This window comes from Grampus griseus (genome assembly GCF_964374135.1).
Source record: "Grampus griseus genome assembly, chromosome: 3".
NCBI lineage: Eukaryota > Metazoa > Chordata > Mammalia > Artiodactyla > Delphinidae > Grampus > Grampus griseus.
Genome location: NC_139019.1, coordinates 154,327,885 through 154,341,852, shown reverse-complemented (window position 1 = coordinate 154,341,852; position 13,968 = coordinate 154,327,885). Strand labels below are relative to the sequence as shown.

At 36.5% G+C, this 13,968-nt stretch overlaps 1 protein-coding gene across 2 annotated transcripts in view; it reads left to right on the top strand.

Annotated features, from left to right (window-relative positions):
• CNOT6 (CCR4-NOT transcription complex subunit 6) overlaps nt 1-13,968 on the top strand; it is a 66,952-nt gene that overhangs the window by 10,214 nt on the left and 42,770 nt on the right. For both annotated transcript variants that reach the window (XM_082652127.1, XM_082652126.1), the window contains exon 2: nt 2,403-2,516. In XM_082652127.1, the coding sequence (XP_082508253.1) occupies nt 2,405-2,516 (112 nt within the window). In that variant the 5' untranslated portion in view covers nt 2,403-2,404. The remainder of the gene's footprint in view (nt 1-2,402; nt 2,517-13,968) is intronic.

Sequence of the window (13,968 nt, the reverse complement as noted above, 5' to 3'; positions counted from 1 at the left end):
AAACCAAGAAAGGGCATGGTTGGCCGCTTAGGCAGAAATCATGACTCTTTGATGGAATGACCCCAGGTCTAGGGCTTGTATTTCAGATTTCAGTTCAGTAATACTTGTATTTATTCTCTGAAGTGTGATCAAACTCCGGACATTGATTCACACTAAATAAGCTCACATGAGAGAGGTAAATCAGACTTCTGAACTTTCACTAAGAAGTCAAATGATTAATAATTAATAGTAACTCAAAATACTAACCTCAGCTGGAGAGAGCAGCTTACCATTATTAAATTCTGTTTGGAAAAGCCAGTGAAGATCACACGGTCGTAAGTAAAATCTAGTCAGAATAGTGGCATTTGGGTGATCTTAAGGAATCTTAAGGGATGTTGTCATCAAGCTCTGGTAACCTTACACAGCATTTTGTTATTACTGGTATATTCATATGATTCAGAATGGGCACTTGCTTCACCATATTGTCCTCTAGATGGAACAGGAACAGTTCTTGACTGTATAGCTTTCTCTGTTAGGTATTTTTTGTATTAGTCTAAAAACTTCAGGCACTGTATTTCTGTTTTGGAGAAATTAACGTGTAGGAGAACAGTTTTATTAACAGTATTTGACAAAACAAAAACGTGCTGTTTCTTATACAGATGATAAGTCTCACCATTTATATTTTTACTTTCTTCAAAAAGCTTTTCAGGATTACTTATCTCCTGTGTTTTGACTACATGGTCAAAACCATTTCTATGTTTGAAAGATAGCTCTACTTCTCATCATTAGAGGAGCAGCATAGAATAATGAAAGTTGCTTTAACTTTTTTCCATTTTTTTTATTGTAGAAAATATACATAACATAAAATTTACCATCTTAACCATTTTTAAGTGTAGCATTCAATGGTATTAAATACATTCATAATGTCGTGCAGCCTTCGCCACCATCCATCTCCATAACTTTTCTTCTTGTAAAACTAAAACATCGAACCCGTTCAACAGTAAGTCCATTTGACGTAAGTGATTGCTGACTGGCTTACTTTAAATTCACATGATGGTAGGTTTTTCTCCAGCTTTATTTAGCTGTGTAGGTATCCAGAGTAGGTAGAGACTTGGTTAAAGCAGATTATGGCTCATCCAAACACATAAGGTGAAGTGAGACTGGAGCAAGGCGTTTGGGAGAATATGCAAGGAAGTGAGATTTCATTTCACCTGAATATTTCAGAATGTTTCTATAAGAATAAGAATTTAAAAAATAACCACAAGCAAAATGAACAATAGTCCCAATATCAACTTAGGTTTAGTTCTTCTTCAAATTTGTCCAATTCTCAAAAATGTTTTTTACACTTGATTTGGTCAGATCAGACCCAAACAAGGTCTATACATTTCATTTGATTGTTGTGCCTCTTAAGTCATTTAATATCAACTTCCTCTTACTCCTCCTTTTTCATATCATTCATTTGTTGAAGAAACTGGGTCTTCTGTCATATTGAACTTTCCATGGTCTGTGTCTGGCTGGCTGTATTCTTGTGGCATTATTTTAAAATTAAGAAAAAATTTTTTAATCATGGTAAAATTATAACAAAATTTACTATCTTAATAATCATTTTAAGTGTACAGTTCAGTAGTGTTAAGTATATTCACATTGTTGTGCCTCGTGTTATTTTTAACATGTTCCTCTGTCTCCCTTACTTAGTGTAAACTGGTACTAGATCTAGAGAGGCTGATTTGATTCAGGTTCAATTTTACTTTTAATTTTTTGGATGAAGGGGCAAGGGCATACATAGTGTTGGCATGTAAGTCTAGTTGTCCTAATACTGAGATCGATCCTTGGGTTGAGGTCTTACAGCCTGATCTATCTATTTAAAATTTTTTCATTGGATTTTTTTCACCTAATACTTTTATTAACCATTGATGGTCATCCATTTTTTCATTAGCGATTGTGAAATAGTGTTTTTTCTAATTATGTAACTCTTTTTACATTTATTAGCTAGAATTCTGTTAAGAACATTTCCTCATCTAGTTTCTGCCAGAAATGCAGGATAAATGCTTGATTCGTTCCCTTTATTTTCCAATTTTCGGGTGACTGCATTTTTTTTTTCTCCTGTTAAAGTTTTGGATTCATGCAGTTTGAAATGTAGTCTTTCTTTTGATGTTCAGATTGTCATGTTTGTGGCCAGTGGGACCTCTTCAAGCTGGCTCCTGTGTCCTTCACAGCCACAGCATCTTTCTTAGTGTCCAGACTTGTTCGTATTTTTCCTATCTCAGACGTGAAATCCTCCATTTCTCCAAGGAGCTCCTAGTTCCTTTTAGTGGGAAATTGTGTTTAGAGATATAATATGGGTGTCTACTTTTAAAAAAGATGTTATTTTCAGTTATTTGATTCTTCTGGGTATTGATTGGTTTCTTTTCTTAATTCAACAGGCATGCCCAAAGAAAAATATGAGCCCCCTGACCCTCGGAGGATGTACACAATTATGTCCTCTGAGGAAGCAGCAAATGGAAAGAAATCACATTGGGTGGAGCTTGAAATAAGTGGTAAGACATGCAAGCAAAAATTTATGGCATGGAAGTTAAGATATGGTAGAAAATTGTTTTCTAATGCTAATACACAAGGAAAGCAATGTTATGTTTTACCAGTGCTAATTTATCTTAGAAGCTGGAAGTTTCAGTAGAAAGAACATGGTTTGTGTCAAAGTTCAAAACCCATTCATTGCTTATTCTCTCACTATCAGTGTCCTTTTATAAAATGGGGATAATAATATCAAGGATGGAATGAAAATAACACATGTGAAATGCCTAGTGTACAAAGGTTTGTTCTGATACTTAATTCTCTAATAAAGTAGGATAGAGCTTTTACATTATCAAATTACAGGTTTCCAATGAAGTGGGAAATGCCGGTTCTATTATAGGTTCTGGGATAGATTTGTTTCTCCTTATTTTCTTCATTTGCTTTTTCAGTCTTAGTCTCTGGGGACAGCCTTATTCAGAAACAAAATCTTAAAAGCGATTGGAACAGCTCTCAAAGTTCCCTTCTGCCTTTAATTCAGTCTTCAAAAGTGGCAAAGGGACATTATTACTTCTCAAGGCAACCAGTGCTAAAGAAAGTTTGTGTTCATGTTGGCCTCCCCATACTTTCCTTCTAGTTTGTCTTGGTTTTGCCTTCTGAAATAATACAGATCAAGTTTTCTCTTCTTTCACCTGACTGCCCTTGATTTTTCTTTTTTAATTAATGCAGCAAACATACTGAGTATATGCTATGTGTAAAACATTTTGCCAGGTGCTATACTAGGCATATGGAAAATATATAGATGAAAAAAAACATATCCTCTTTCATTCTGAAGCTTATGGCATATTAGGGAGTGAGAAGAAGGGAATAAACCAGTGTAAACAACTAATAGACAAAATATAACTGCTAAGTCTAAGCAGAAGGGTGCTATACAGAAAGCAAAAAGGAAGTAATGATGATAGTATTTCTCCCTTGTCAGCTTAAAAGTTCTGATTAATCTATTGAGTAAACCTAAACACCCTCCTCTGCAGCCATAGTAGAGGTTGGTGCCCACATGGGTCTCTCCTTTTCTCCCTCTTCGATTTTTGGAGAGCTGGTATGGTGTGATGGAGAGTGAAATTTCTCTCTTCTTTTGCCTCTCCTGTCAAATTTGATTTTCTATGTCAGGGGAGCCTTTGAAGCACAGGCAGTCACCACTCCAACTTCCCCTTTTAATTTCTGCCGCATTGGTATTTAACTATTTTTCTTTTTTTTCAGTCTGTATTAGCAGTTTTTGAATTACAAGTCCTTTGCTTCTAGAAAGTTTAGGTAATCTAGAAAGTGCTCACTTGGGTCAGTGAGATTGTATGTCTGAGGTTAAGGGGATTCTTCGCTCTCTCCTCCCTCTACCTCATGTTGGGAACTCCTTGGCAATTTTGAGTCACTGTTCTCTGCTTACGCTAAACTTTGGGAAGAAATCTGTGTACAAGATAGGAAGGAAGAGGAGAGATTCCTCTAAAGTAACATTCTTAACAAAGTCTTATCTTTACCAAGTATCATGGAGGATAAACTATTGATTGAATAGGTCTGTGGAACAAGACCTTATAATTAAAGCCACTATCAGGAAGGTCACTTTATTGTCTTAGTCAATCCCTAATACATAAACTCCTGTGTGTAGAAATTTTCAAGGCTGAGTTCATTTCATGCTAAGACAGTTATTTCATGAATATGCTCTAGCATCAGTTCCTTAAGATCTGTGATATAAAGTTCCAGGGATTTGAGGTCATTGAATCCTGGACCTGCAGTAATCTAATATACTCTTCTGGTTCTAGGGAGATGGGTGGTTAGATCCTTGTGCCATTTGGAGGTAACCAGATAAGCCAAATGACTATTAATCATTTACTTTTTAAAGAAAACCTTGTTTATTGTAAAATGAAACAGAGATAAAATGAAACAGAGATAAACAGAGATAACAGCCGGGAATTCCGTGGCTGTCCAGTGATTAGGACTCTGAGCTCTCACTGCCGAGGGCCCGGGTTCAGTCCCTGGTTGGGGAACGAAGATTCCCCCCCCCCACCCCCCAAAGAGCTGCGTGCTGCAGTCAAAAAAAAAAAAAAAAATCCTCAAGAAAACCACACAGATATATTAGTGAATTATTATAAGGCCAGAAGCCTTATAATACACAGGTCAAGAATTAGAAGTTTTTCACTTATCCCAGAACCCCTTCCACACCACAGCCAATCATAAGCCCTTCCCTGCTCCCCAAAAGTAACTGTTACCCTGACTTTTATAGTAATCACTTGTTTCCTTATAGTTTTAACACCAAGTTATGTACACCTAAGCATTTTAGTTTAGTCCCCCCCTTTTTTATTTGATGTGTCTTAATTTACATGTTCCCCCTCCATCCTTTTCTTTACAACTTATCTGTTGAACCTGAGCAGTTTGACCTGTTGTTACCCCACAGTCTATATTTTGCTACATGGATTTCAACATATTTCTCATCCATATGGGCAGCAGGATGCAGAGGCTTGATGAGACTCAGAATTTAAGACCCTTGACAGGACTGAAGGTTGTGTTGTGTATGTGGTATTGTCCTTTTACTTCAGGAGGCAGATAAGGTAAAAAGGCCTTCTTTCCTACTGATGTTCAGTGCAGTGCCTAGAGCCATTAATTCTTTGAGGGTTGCAAAATAGCGATATTCTGTCTTTTTTTTAATTACGTGAGCTGCATCTGTAAAGAGATAATTTCCTTCATTTTTTTAAAATTTAATTTTTATTTTATATTGGAGTATAGTTGATTTACTCCCTCATTTACTAATTGATTACTCAAGGTACAATTTGTATAGGAAAGGCAGAAAAGAATGCTTATTTCTTTCCTTTTATTTACTAGTTTTCAGGATAAACTATTGTCCTTTGAGGGTGACCAATTAGATTTTTAAAGTATCATTATTAACTAGTATATTTTGGTTTCAAACATACGCCATGAGTTGTCATGATTACTCTTACTTTGTTGCTTAAAATTGTCCTGCTGTTGGCAAATGGGAGAGATTCATTAAATGACTTCTGGGTTCTTTGATGTAACCTTAGTTGTCTTTGGTAGTTTCCTTGCTATCTGGAAAGATTAAATGGCAAGATTTTCTTGCCTCATCTTGTATTTCCTGCCTCAAACATGAAGTATGTCATTTTTTCCCAAGGAAGAATTGGTTGTTTTACTTGGAAATGCTATTTCAAGACCATAATATCTATTGCTAGGAGTGCTCATTGCTACTGGGTTGGTCATTGTAGGTCTTTTCACTGGACAGTGCTAGGAAATTTGACATATATGTATGTGGTTATATACATTTATGATGAAAGATGTGATAAAAAATATATACGTACATTTATGATAAAATATCTTTAAAGCTATAAAATATATTTGTATATTTAAAATTAAAATATCTTAAGAAAATATACTATTTTTGACTCAAATTCAGAATAACAGGAGTTTTAATTAACCTTTTTTATAATTACATCTATATCTTCTTTCATACTGAGAGTCCCAGTTCTCAGGGTCATGGGATGCTGGAGTTTGAGTATCCCATAATTACTTAATTGCTTTATCCCATATTACACAATAATCTTACAATAACAGAACTAAAAATACCGCCAGTAATATGAGTTTTTATCCACCTGCCCAATTAAATAGCTGTACTTAATCTACATTGTCATAGTATGTAGCCATTACATACTATCAGCTTTCCCATTTAACTTGCATAAACCCTCCCATTTAGAATTAGTTTTGCAAGTAACTATATATTCAGTACCTCCTACCAGTTCATTTGTTTCCTAATCATTTTGGTTTTCTGGAAGCTTGTTCTGTAGATGTTTCCTTAGAAAGGGCTCATGGGAACAATATTCTGAGTTTCTTGCAAGTTGATAACAACTTGCAAGAAACTCATTTGAGAGTTTATATTTGAGAGTCAGTTTGGTTTAATGAAATTCCTTGGGATTAAGGAAATGTGAATTCTTTCCTTAAGTGTCTTAAATATGTTACCCCAGTTTTGCTGTAGGCTTGATGACAGTGTGATTGTTTTTTCATCATTAGTGATTTGCCCAAAGGATTTTTTCCCCTTAAAATAAGTAATTTTACTTGAATATATTTTGGTATAGGTTGTTCTGCCTTGATATTCTCAGGTATAATATACTCTTTCAGTGTGTAGTTTCAATTTTTTCTCTTTTAATTTCAGGAAAGTTTCCTTGGATTATAATTTTAGTATTCTGATCCCTTGCTTTAATTTTTCTTTCAGAGAGATTTATTCTCTGAATTTGAGTATTTCCATATTTGTCTCAGAATCACTTTTAAAAATAAAGTACAGGGCTTCCCTGGTGGCGCAGTGGTTGAGAGTCCACCTGCCGATGCAGGGGATGTGGGTTCGTGCCCTGGTCCGGGAGGATCCCGTGAGCCATGGCCGCTGGGCCTGCGCATCCGGAGCCTGTGCTCCGCGATGGGGGAGGCCACAGCGGTGAGAGGCCCGCGTACCGCAAAAAACTAAAAAAATTTTTTAAAAGTACAGTAAGTTCAGTCCCTTACTGTTGTACCATTCTTGTACAAGTACAGACAGACAGTCGTGTAACCACCATCACAATTACAATATAGAATGGTTTCATTCCCCCCAGAAAACTTCCCCCTGCTCCATTGTAGGCAGACCCTCCCCCCACTTTCAGCCCCTCGCAACTGCTGATTTTTAATTTTTTTTTTTTTTACTAGACTATTTTTTAGAGCAGTTTTCGGTTTACAGGCACCTTTGACATAAAGTACAGTGCATGACCCCTCCACTGTCAACATCCCCCACCAGAGTGGTGCATCTGTTACAATCCATGAACCTACATTGACACGTCATTATCACCCAAAGTTCATAGTTTACATTAGGATTCGCTCTTGGTGTTGTACATTTTGGGGTTTAGACAAATGTATAATGACACGTATCCACCATTGTCATATCATACAGAATAGTTTCACTGCCCTGAAAATCCTCTGTGCTCTGCCTGTTCTTTCCTACTTTGCTCCCCCTGAACCCCTGGCAACCACTGATCTTTTTACTGTCTCCATAGTTTTGCCTTTTCCAGAATGCCACATCCTTGGAATCAAACAGTATGTAGACTTTTTAGATTGGATTCTTTGACTTAGTAATGTGAGTTTAAGTTCCTCCATGTCTTTTCATGGCTTGATAGTTCATTTCTTTTTAGTGCTAAGTAATATTCTATTGTCTAGATGTATCGCAGTTTATCCATTCACCTACTGAAGGATATCTTGGTTACTTCCAAGTTTCAGCAATTATGAATAAAGCCGCTATAAATGTCCACATGCAGGTTTTTGTGTGGATGTAAGTTTTCAACTCCTGGGTAAATGCCAAGGAGCACGATTGCTGGATCATATGGTGAGAATATGTTTAATTTTGTAAAAAAAAAAACCCTGCCAAACTGTCTTCCAAAATGGCTGTATCGTTTTGCATTTCCACTAGCAATGAATGAGAGTTCCTATTGCTGTACATCCTCTCCAGCATTTGACATTGTTATTCTGGATTTTGCCCATTCTAGTGGGTATGTGTAGTGGTATCTCGTTATTTTATTTCCCTGATGACATATGACTAAGAGCATCTTTTCATATGCTTATTTACTGTGTACGTATCTTCTTTGGGCAAGTGTCTGTTCAGGTCTTTTGCCCATTTTTTAATTGGGTTGTTTGTTTTCTTGTTTTAAGAGTTCTTTGTATAAATTAGATAACAGTTCCTTATCAGCTATGTCTTTGCAAGTGTTTTCTCCCAGCCTGTGACTTGTCTTCTCATTCTCGTAACAGTGTCTTTTATAGAGCAGAAGTTATTAATTTCAATAAAGTCCAGTTTACTAATTATTTCTTTCACAGATTGTGCTTTTGGTGGTGTTTGTAAAGTCATTGCAAACTCAAATCATGTAGATTTTCTCTTGTGTTATCTTCTAGGAGTTTTATGGTTTTGTGTTTTATGTTTAGTTGTATGATCTATTTTGAGTTAATTTTTATGAAGAGTGTAAGGTTAGTTTTTTGTTTTTGTTTTTTTTTTTTGGCTTGTGGATGTCTGGTTGTTCAGCACCATTTGTTGAAATGAGTTTTCTCCATGGCATTGCCTTTGCTCCTTTGTCAAAGATCAGTTGATTGTATTTATGTGGGTCTATTTCTGGGCTCTGTTTCATGGATCTATTTATGTGTTCTTTTGCCAATACCACAGCCTTGATTACTGTAACTTTATGGTAAGTCTTGAAGTCAGATAGCATCCAAATTTTGTTCTCTCCTTCAATTTTGTGTTGGCTATTCTGTATCTTTTTCCTTTCTATATAAACTTTAGAATTAGTTTGTCAGTATCCACAAAATAATTTGCTGGGCATTTAGTTGAGATAGCATTGAATCTATAGATAAGTTGAGAAGAGCTGACATTTTGACAAAGTTGAGTCTTCCTATTCAGGAACATGGAATATCTTTACATTTATTTAGTTCTTTGATAGCTTTCATCAGAGTTTTACAGTTTTCCTCATATAGAGCATGTGCATATTTTGTTAGATTTATAACTAAATATTTCATTTTGGGAGGTGCTAATGGTATTGTGTTTTTAATGTCAAATTCCATTTGTTTATCTCTGGTATATAAGAAAGTGATTGGTTTTTTAATCCTTTTTTATTTTTTCCTTTGTGATTTAAAAAAATTTTTCTCTTTTCTAAAAGTGTTCTCTTGTGTGGTTATGCATTATTAAGTTCTTTGTAGTTTAGTTTTCCTTTACTGAGTTTTTCTAAATCTGATTTATGTTCTTTTATTGCATTATCATTTCTTAACACCTTTCAGCTCATTTTGAAATTGTAGGTGATAGTTTTTGGAGTGTGTTTGTGTTATGTTTTTGTTGCCTATAGGGAGTTATTCTAGTCCTTACACTCTTTTTTCTTATACTATCTTTTAAAAATATATAACTACTTTTATGGGATTTGACCTTAAAACTTTTCTGTTGTTCATTTTTATTTAAATTTAGTTTTTCTGAACTTCTAGTTGTGATTCAGGATACTTTTTCTAACTTCCGAGCTCCCTCTTCTGTGTTTTGTTTGTTTGCAGAGTGTTCACAATGTGGGAAATTGTTTTCTGAAACTTTCTGGTTCTGTTCCCTTCTCTCATTTTTATCTGGACCTTTTTTTCCCTTCATCTCTTTTTATACCTATCCTATTTAATTTTATTTCCATTTTTGGAGCTTTTTTTTCCTCAGTGTGGGGCCTTGGCTGCTCAGTTTGGAGAATCTCTGGGGCCCAGACTACTTTCAGACTTACTGTGGACACTTTGCACTCATTACTGAATTGCACTAAATTCCTCCCAGTTGTGATAAAGTGGCTGGGTGGGTGGGAGTATTCTCTTCAGATCTCCAGAGCTTTCTATCTGTTTAGTCTCTCCTTTCTGGCCCTCTGCCCTGTGAACTATAGCCACCTTGGCATCTTTGGACTCTCAGCTTTATCTCCTCAACTTACATAATATCGCCAGACTCCACCTGGTTTCTGTCTCCCTGCATTACTTTCTGGAAACTGTAGCAGTAAACTGGAACAGTCTTAAGGGCTCACCTTGTTTGTTCCCCATGTATCAACGATCACTGTCCTGTGCTGCCTGGTGTCCAGTGTCTGAAACTCAATTTTTCATATATTTGTCCGGTTTTTTCGTTGTTTTAGGTGGGAGGGTAAATCCAGTCCATATTACTCTATCTTGCTGAAAATATAAGTTTATATCAATTTTTTAAAAAAATTGTGTTTGGTAACTCCAGTATCTGAATCTCCTAGGGGTTCTGTTTTGTTGTTTCTCTTTTTCTTCTGTTTTTCACTCCCTTGGTCTTGTAATTTTTATTAAATACTAGCAATTATATATGAATTGGTAGAATAATTTGATGGTCTGGATGGTATTCTCTTTCTTAGGAGTGAGTTTGCTTCTGTGTTTGTCAGGCAGTTGTGATAGGAATGGGTGGGTGACCCTAATCTAATCAGGGATTCATTCATCTCATTTAAGCCTGGTGTTCAGTGGTTGTAAGAGTTGACTTACTGCAGGGTCAACCCTATTCCATTTATAGATGCCAACTGGAATCTTGATGGTTAACAGAGTCTAATTACTTGGTGGTTCTTCAGTTCCCATTTTGTCTTCCCAAATGTGTAAGAGGACTTAAAGTTGTGCTCAACAACTCAGTCTTTCAGCCCCAGCTTTCACCTCATCTACTTGCTTCTGCTGCTTGTGATTCAACATATTCTTCCAGAAGTAACGTGGTGGGATGTGTCTCGCTCATTACTGCTTGTGATTTAACATATTCTTCCAGAAGTAATGTGGTGGGATGTGTCTCGCTCATTACTTCTGTTTGCTTCCCTTTCCTCCAGGTTCTTTGCCTCTCACATCTTTGCTGCCTCTGTAGTCCTCCATTGCTTTTGAGCTCATTTTGGGGTGGGGGGGGGTTCTTCTATTTTTACCTAGTTTTTCTTTCCCCCAGTGGGATGATTGGTCAACAACAAATTACTCTCTTGTTATAGGAAACTGAAATCCAGATGTGCACAGATTTGAAAATTCTGCTTAAAGAATCTGCAGATACCAAACAACTCTCAGATTCCTCATTTGGTGGTGGTCTTACTGCTTTTTCATTGTATGGGCGCAACACTGGTTACCTGGTTTTGAGATACATCTGTATTCCAGAACAACTACTTGTTCCAGGCTCTTGAAGTAACAGTGTAGGGCAAGGAGAATGTACTAACCAGAGCCACATCCAGGAACCTTCCAGGAAATAGGGGCTTGGGTCTGGACTCCTTGGTCATTAAATGATCTTTGAATCAGGTGCCCTGGCTGTAGGCTGCATATTAGTCTTTTCTACTTTGTGACATTTTCCAACATTTTGAAAGCTTGAGTTTATCATGAAAGTAATCTGTATTCACTCTTACTGTTTTTCCATAGGAGAGTGATAGACCATGTCTCTCAAATTCTGGATCAAATACTTCTGATTTTTTTAAAAAATTAAATATTATATTTGGCTCTGTTTTGGTAATGTGAGAAGTGTAGCTCCAGAGTCAGGTAGCTTTAGTTATGTTATCAGCTTGTGCATCTGCCCCCCCCCCCCCGACAACCCTGGTGTCTGCTATATGGAAGTTCATAGTGGGGGTGGGTAAACAGGGGAGGAGGGAAACCCAAGTAGAGATAACAGATACTGAATGGTGGCTCTGAGGCCATCATGAACTCATTGGAATCACTTACATGTCACTCATTCATTCATTTATTCTGAAACTTCTGATGGGATATAAGATTTCAGGAATCCAGCAGGCTATAGGAGGAAATTCCCACAATAAGGTAATTATCAAACCATGATAAATACAGGGGAGAAAGCTTGAACCATTTATCATCTTTAAGATTGTCTTAAACAGGGGAAATCATGGAAAGCATCCTTAGAATAGCTGACTCCTGAGTTAATGATGTTAGTCAGAGGAAGGCAGAGTTAACCACATCTTAGGAAGAGGGGACATTTGAGAATATAAAAAAGTATACATTGGAAGTCTCTCATCCCCCTGTTAAACCTCCTAGCATGCACAGGCATGTGGCCATTCACATACAGCTTTATTAATTTCTTTTGCATCCCTTTGGAATCCTTCTGTGCATATACAACATAGATTCTTATTCCATACCTTATTTTTAATTCAAAAGGTAGTATATTATACACATATTTCTGCACTGTGCTCTTTTTTTTAATGTAACATGTTTTAGAGCGATTTCTAAATAAGTATATAGATAGCTTTCCTATATGTTTTTAGCTCCATAATGTTCTATCACATGTTACTGTAATTTATTTCCGTGGTACAGTACTGATGGTCAGTCTGTGACAAACAGTGTTGTAGTGAATAACCTTGTAGGTTATTTTGTATTTCTGCTGATATATTTGTAGGTCAAATGGTATATGCGTTTGTAATTTTGACAGAAGTAATGTAATGACTCGTTGGGAAGAAATGTAAAACGATGATCTCTTTCTGTTTTATTATAGGGAGTCAAGTTTAAAAGTGAAGCATGCAGTTAAAACTATAAAGACTCTAACCTTTAATGTGTTTTAGAACTTCTCTTAAACTTAGAGGGATTTTAGAAAATCTTTTGTAGCAAAAGAAAAAGAAGAAAAGTTTGAAGGTCTATATAGTTCCATTAGTTTTTCATTTTTCCTTTTATTAAATCAAATTAAAGAAGCATGTATAGTTCAGTCCATTTTGATTCCTATTTATTTTTTATATTAACAGTATGAATGTGATAATAATGGTAGTTATGCTGGGTGATAGAATTTTTTTTAATGGTGCTGTATTATTTAATAAGCATGTTCATCTAAAAAATGTTATGTTTTTAAGAAAAGTGTAAGATTAACTAGTTTAGATGTTAGTGACTCAGCTTTGCAAAAAGACATCTTCTTTTCTTTTTCTTTTTTTTTGTGGTACGCGGGCCTCTCACCGCTGTGGCCTCTCCCACCGCGGAGCACAGGCTTTGGGCACGCAGGCTCAGCAGCCATGGCTCACGGGCCCAGCCGCTCCACGGCATGTGGGATCCTCCCGGACCGGAGCACGAACCCGTGTCCCCTGCATCAGCAGGCGGACTCTCAACCACTGCGCCACCAGGGAAGCCCCTAAACATCTTCTTTTCTTAAGGGCAGTTATTAAGTGGTAGAGCTACTTAGTGGTAGAGCACAGAACTGTAAAATGTAAGTCCCCTGACTTTGAATGTGTCATTCTTTTCTACATCACACTGTGGTGGTCATTTTATTTTGAACTAACATTCTCCCCTTTCTCTCACTTTTTGTCTTCTTCCTAATATTTGGCCTTAGTCTTTCCATTCTCAGGTTCTAGGCTTATTACCTTCAGGTATAATCTTTTACTTATTAGATCTGTTTAATTTGAACAAGCTGCATCTCTCTGTTGCTATGAGGACATGAATTCCTTCCCACCACAGTTCAACAGATGTGTATGTACCTTTGTAATTGTGTTTTCCTTTATCGATCGAAACTTCCATTTGTTAACTCATATGAACTTAACACTTGGTGCATTAAGTTCATTTCGTCCCATGTCAACGCTGCTATTTTTAAACTAAGCATTATTGCTATATTTAATCTGCCAGATGTTTTCCTTAGCACCCTTTGTGTAATTTAATCTAGTTTCTTTCCAAATCTTACAACAGAGTCTTCCTTTTGTGAGGTTGCAGTTTCCCTTGCTAGGAGCCTGAAATCCTAGTCTTGAACTTCATCAGGAGTTGTGACTGGAGAAAAATTCAAATTACCACCTTTTCCAATTATAGTTGATTCTCATTATTCGCTGTAGTTATGTTCTATATAACTACCTGAGTTAGCAAATACTGAACCATTACTCCCAGAGGAAATAAAGAGTTAGGTTCCTATGAACCTCTGGTGGTAACATTTTTGTCAGCTGATCAATACTTAAGCTGTTTTGTGTGTTTCTATTTAAAGACACCTTG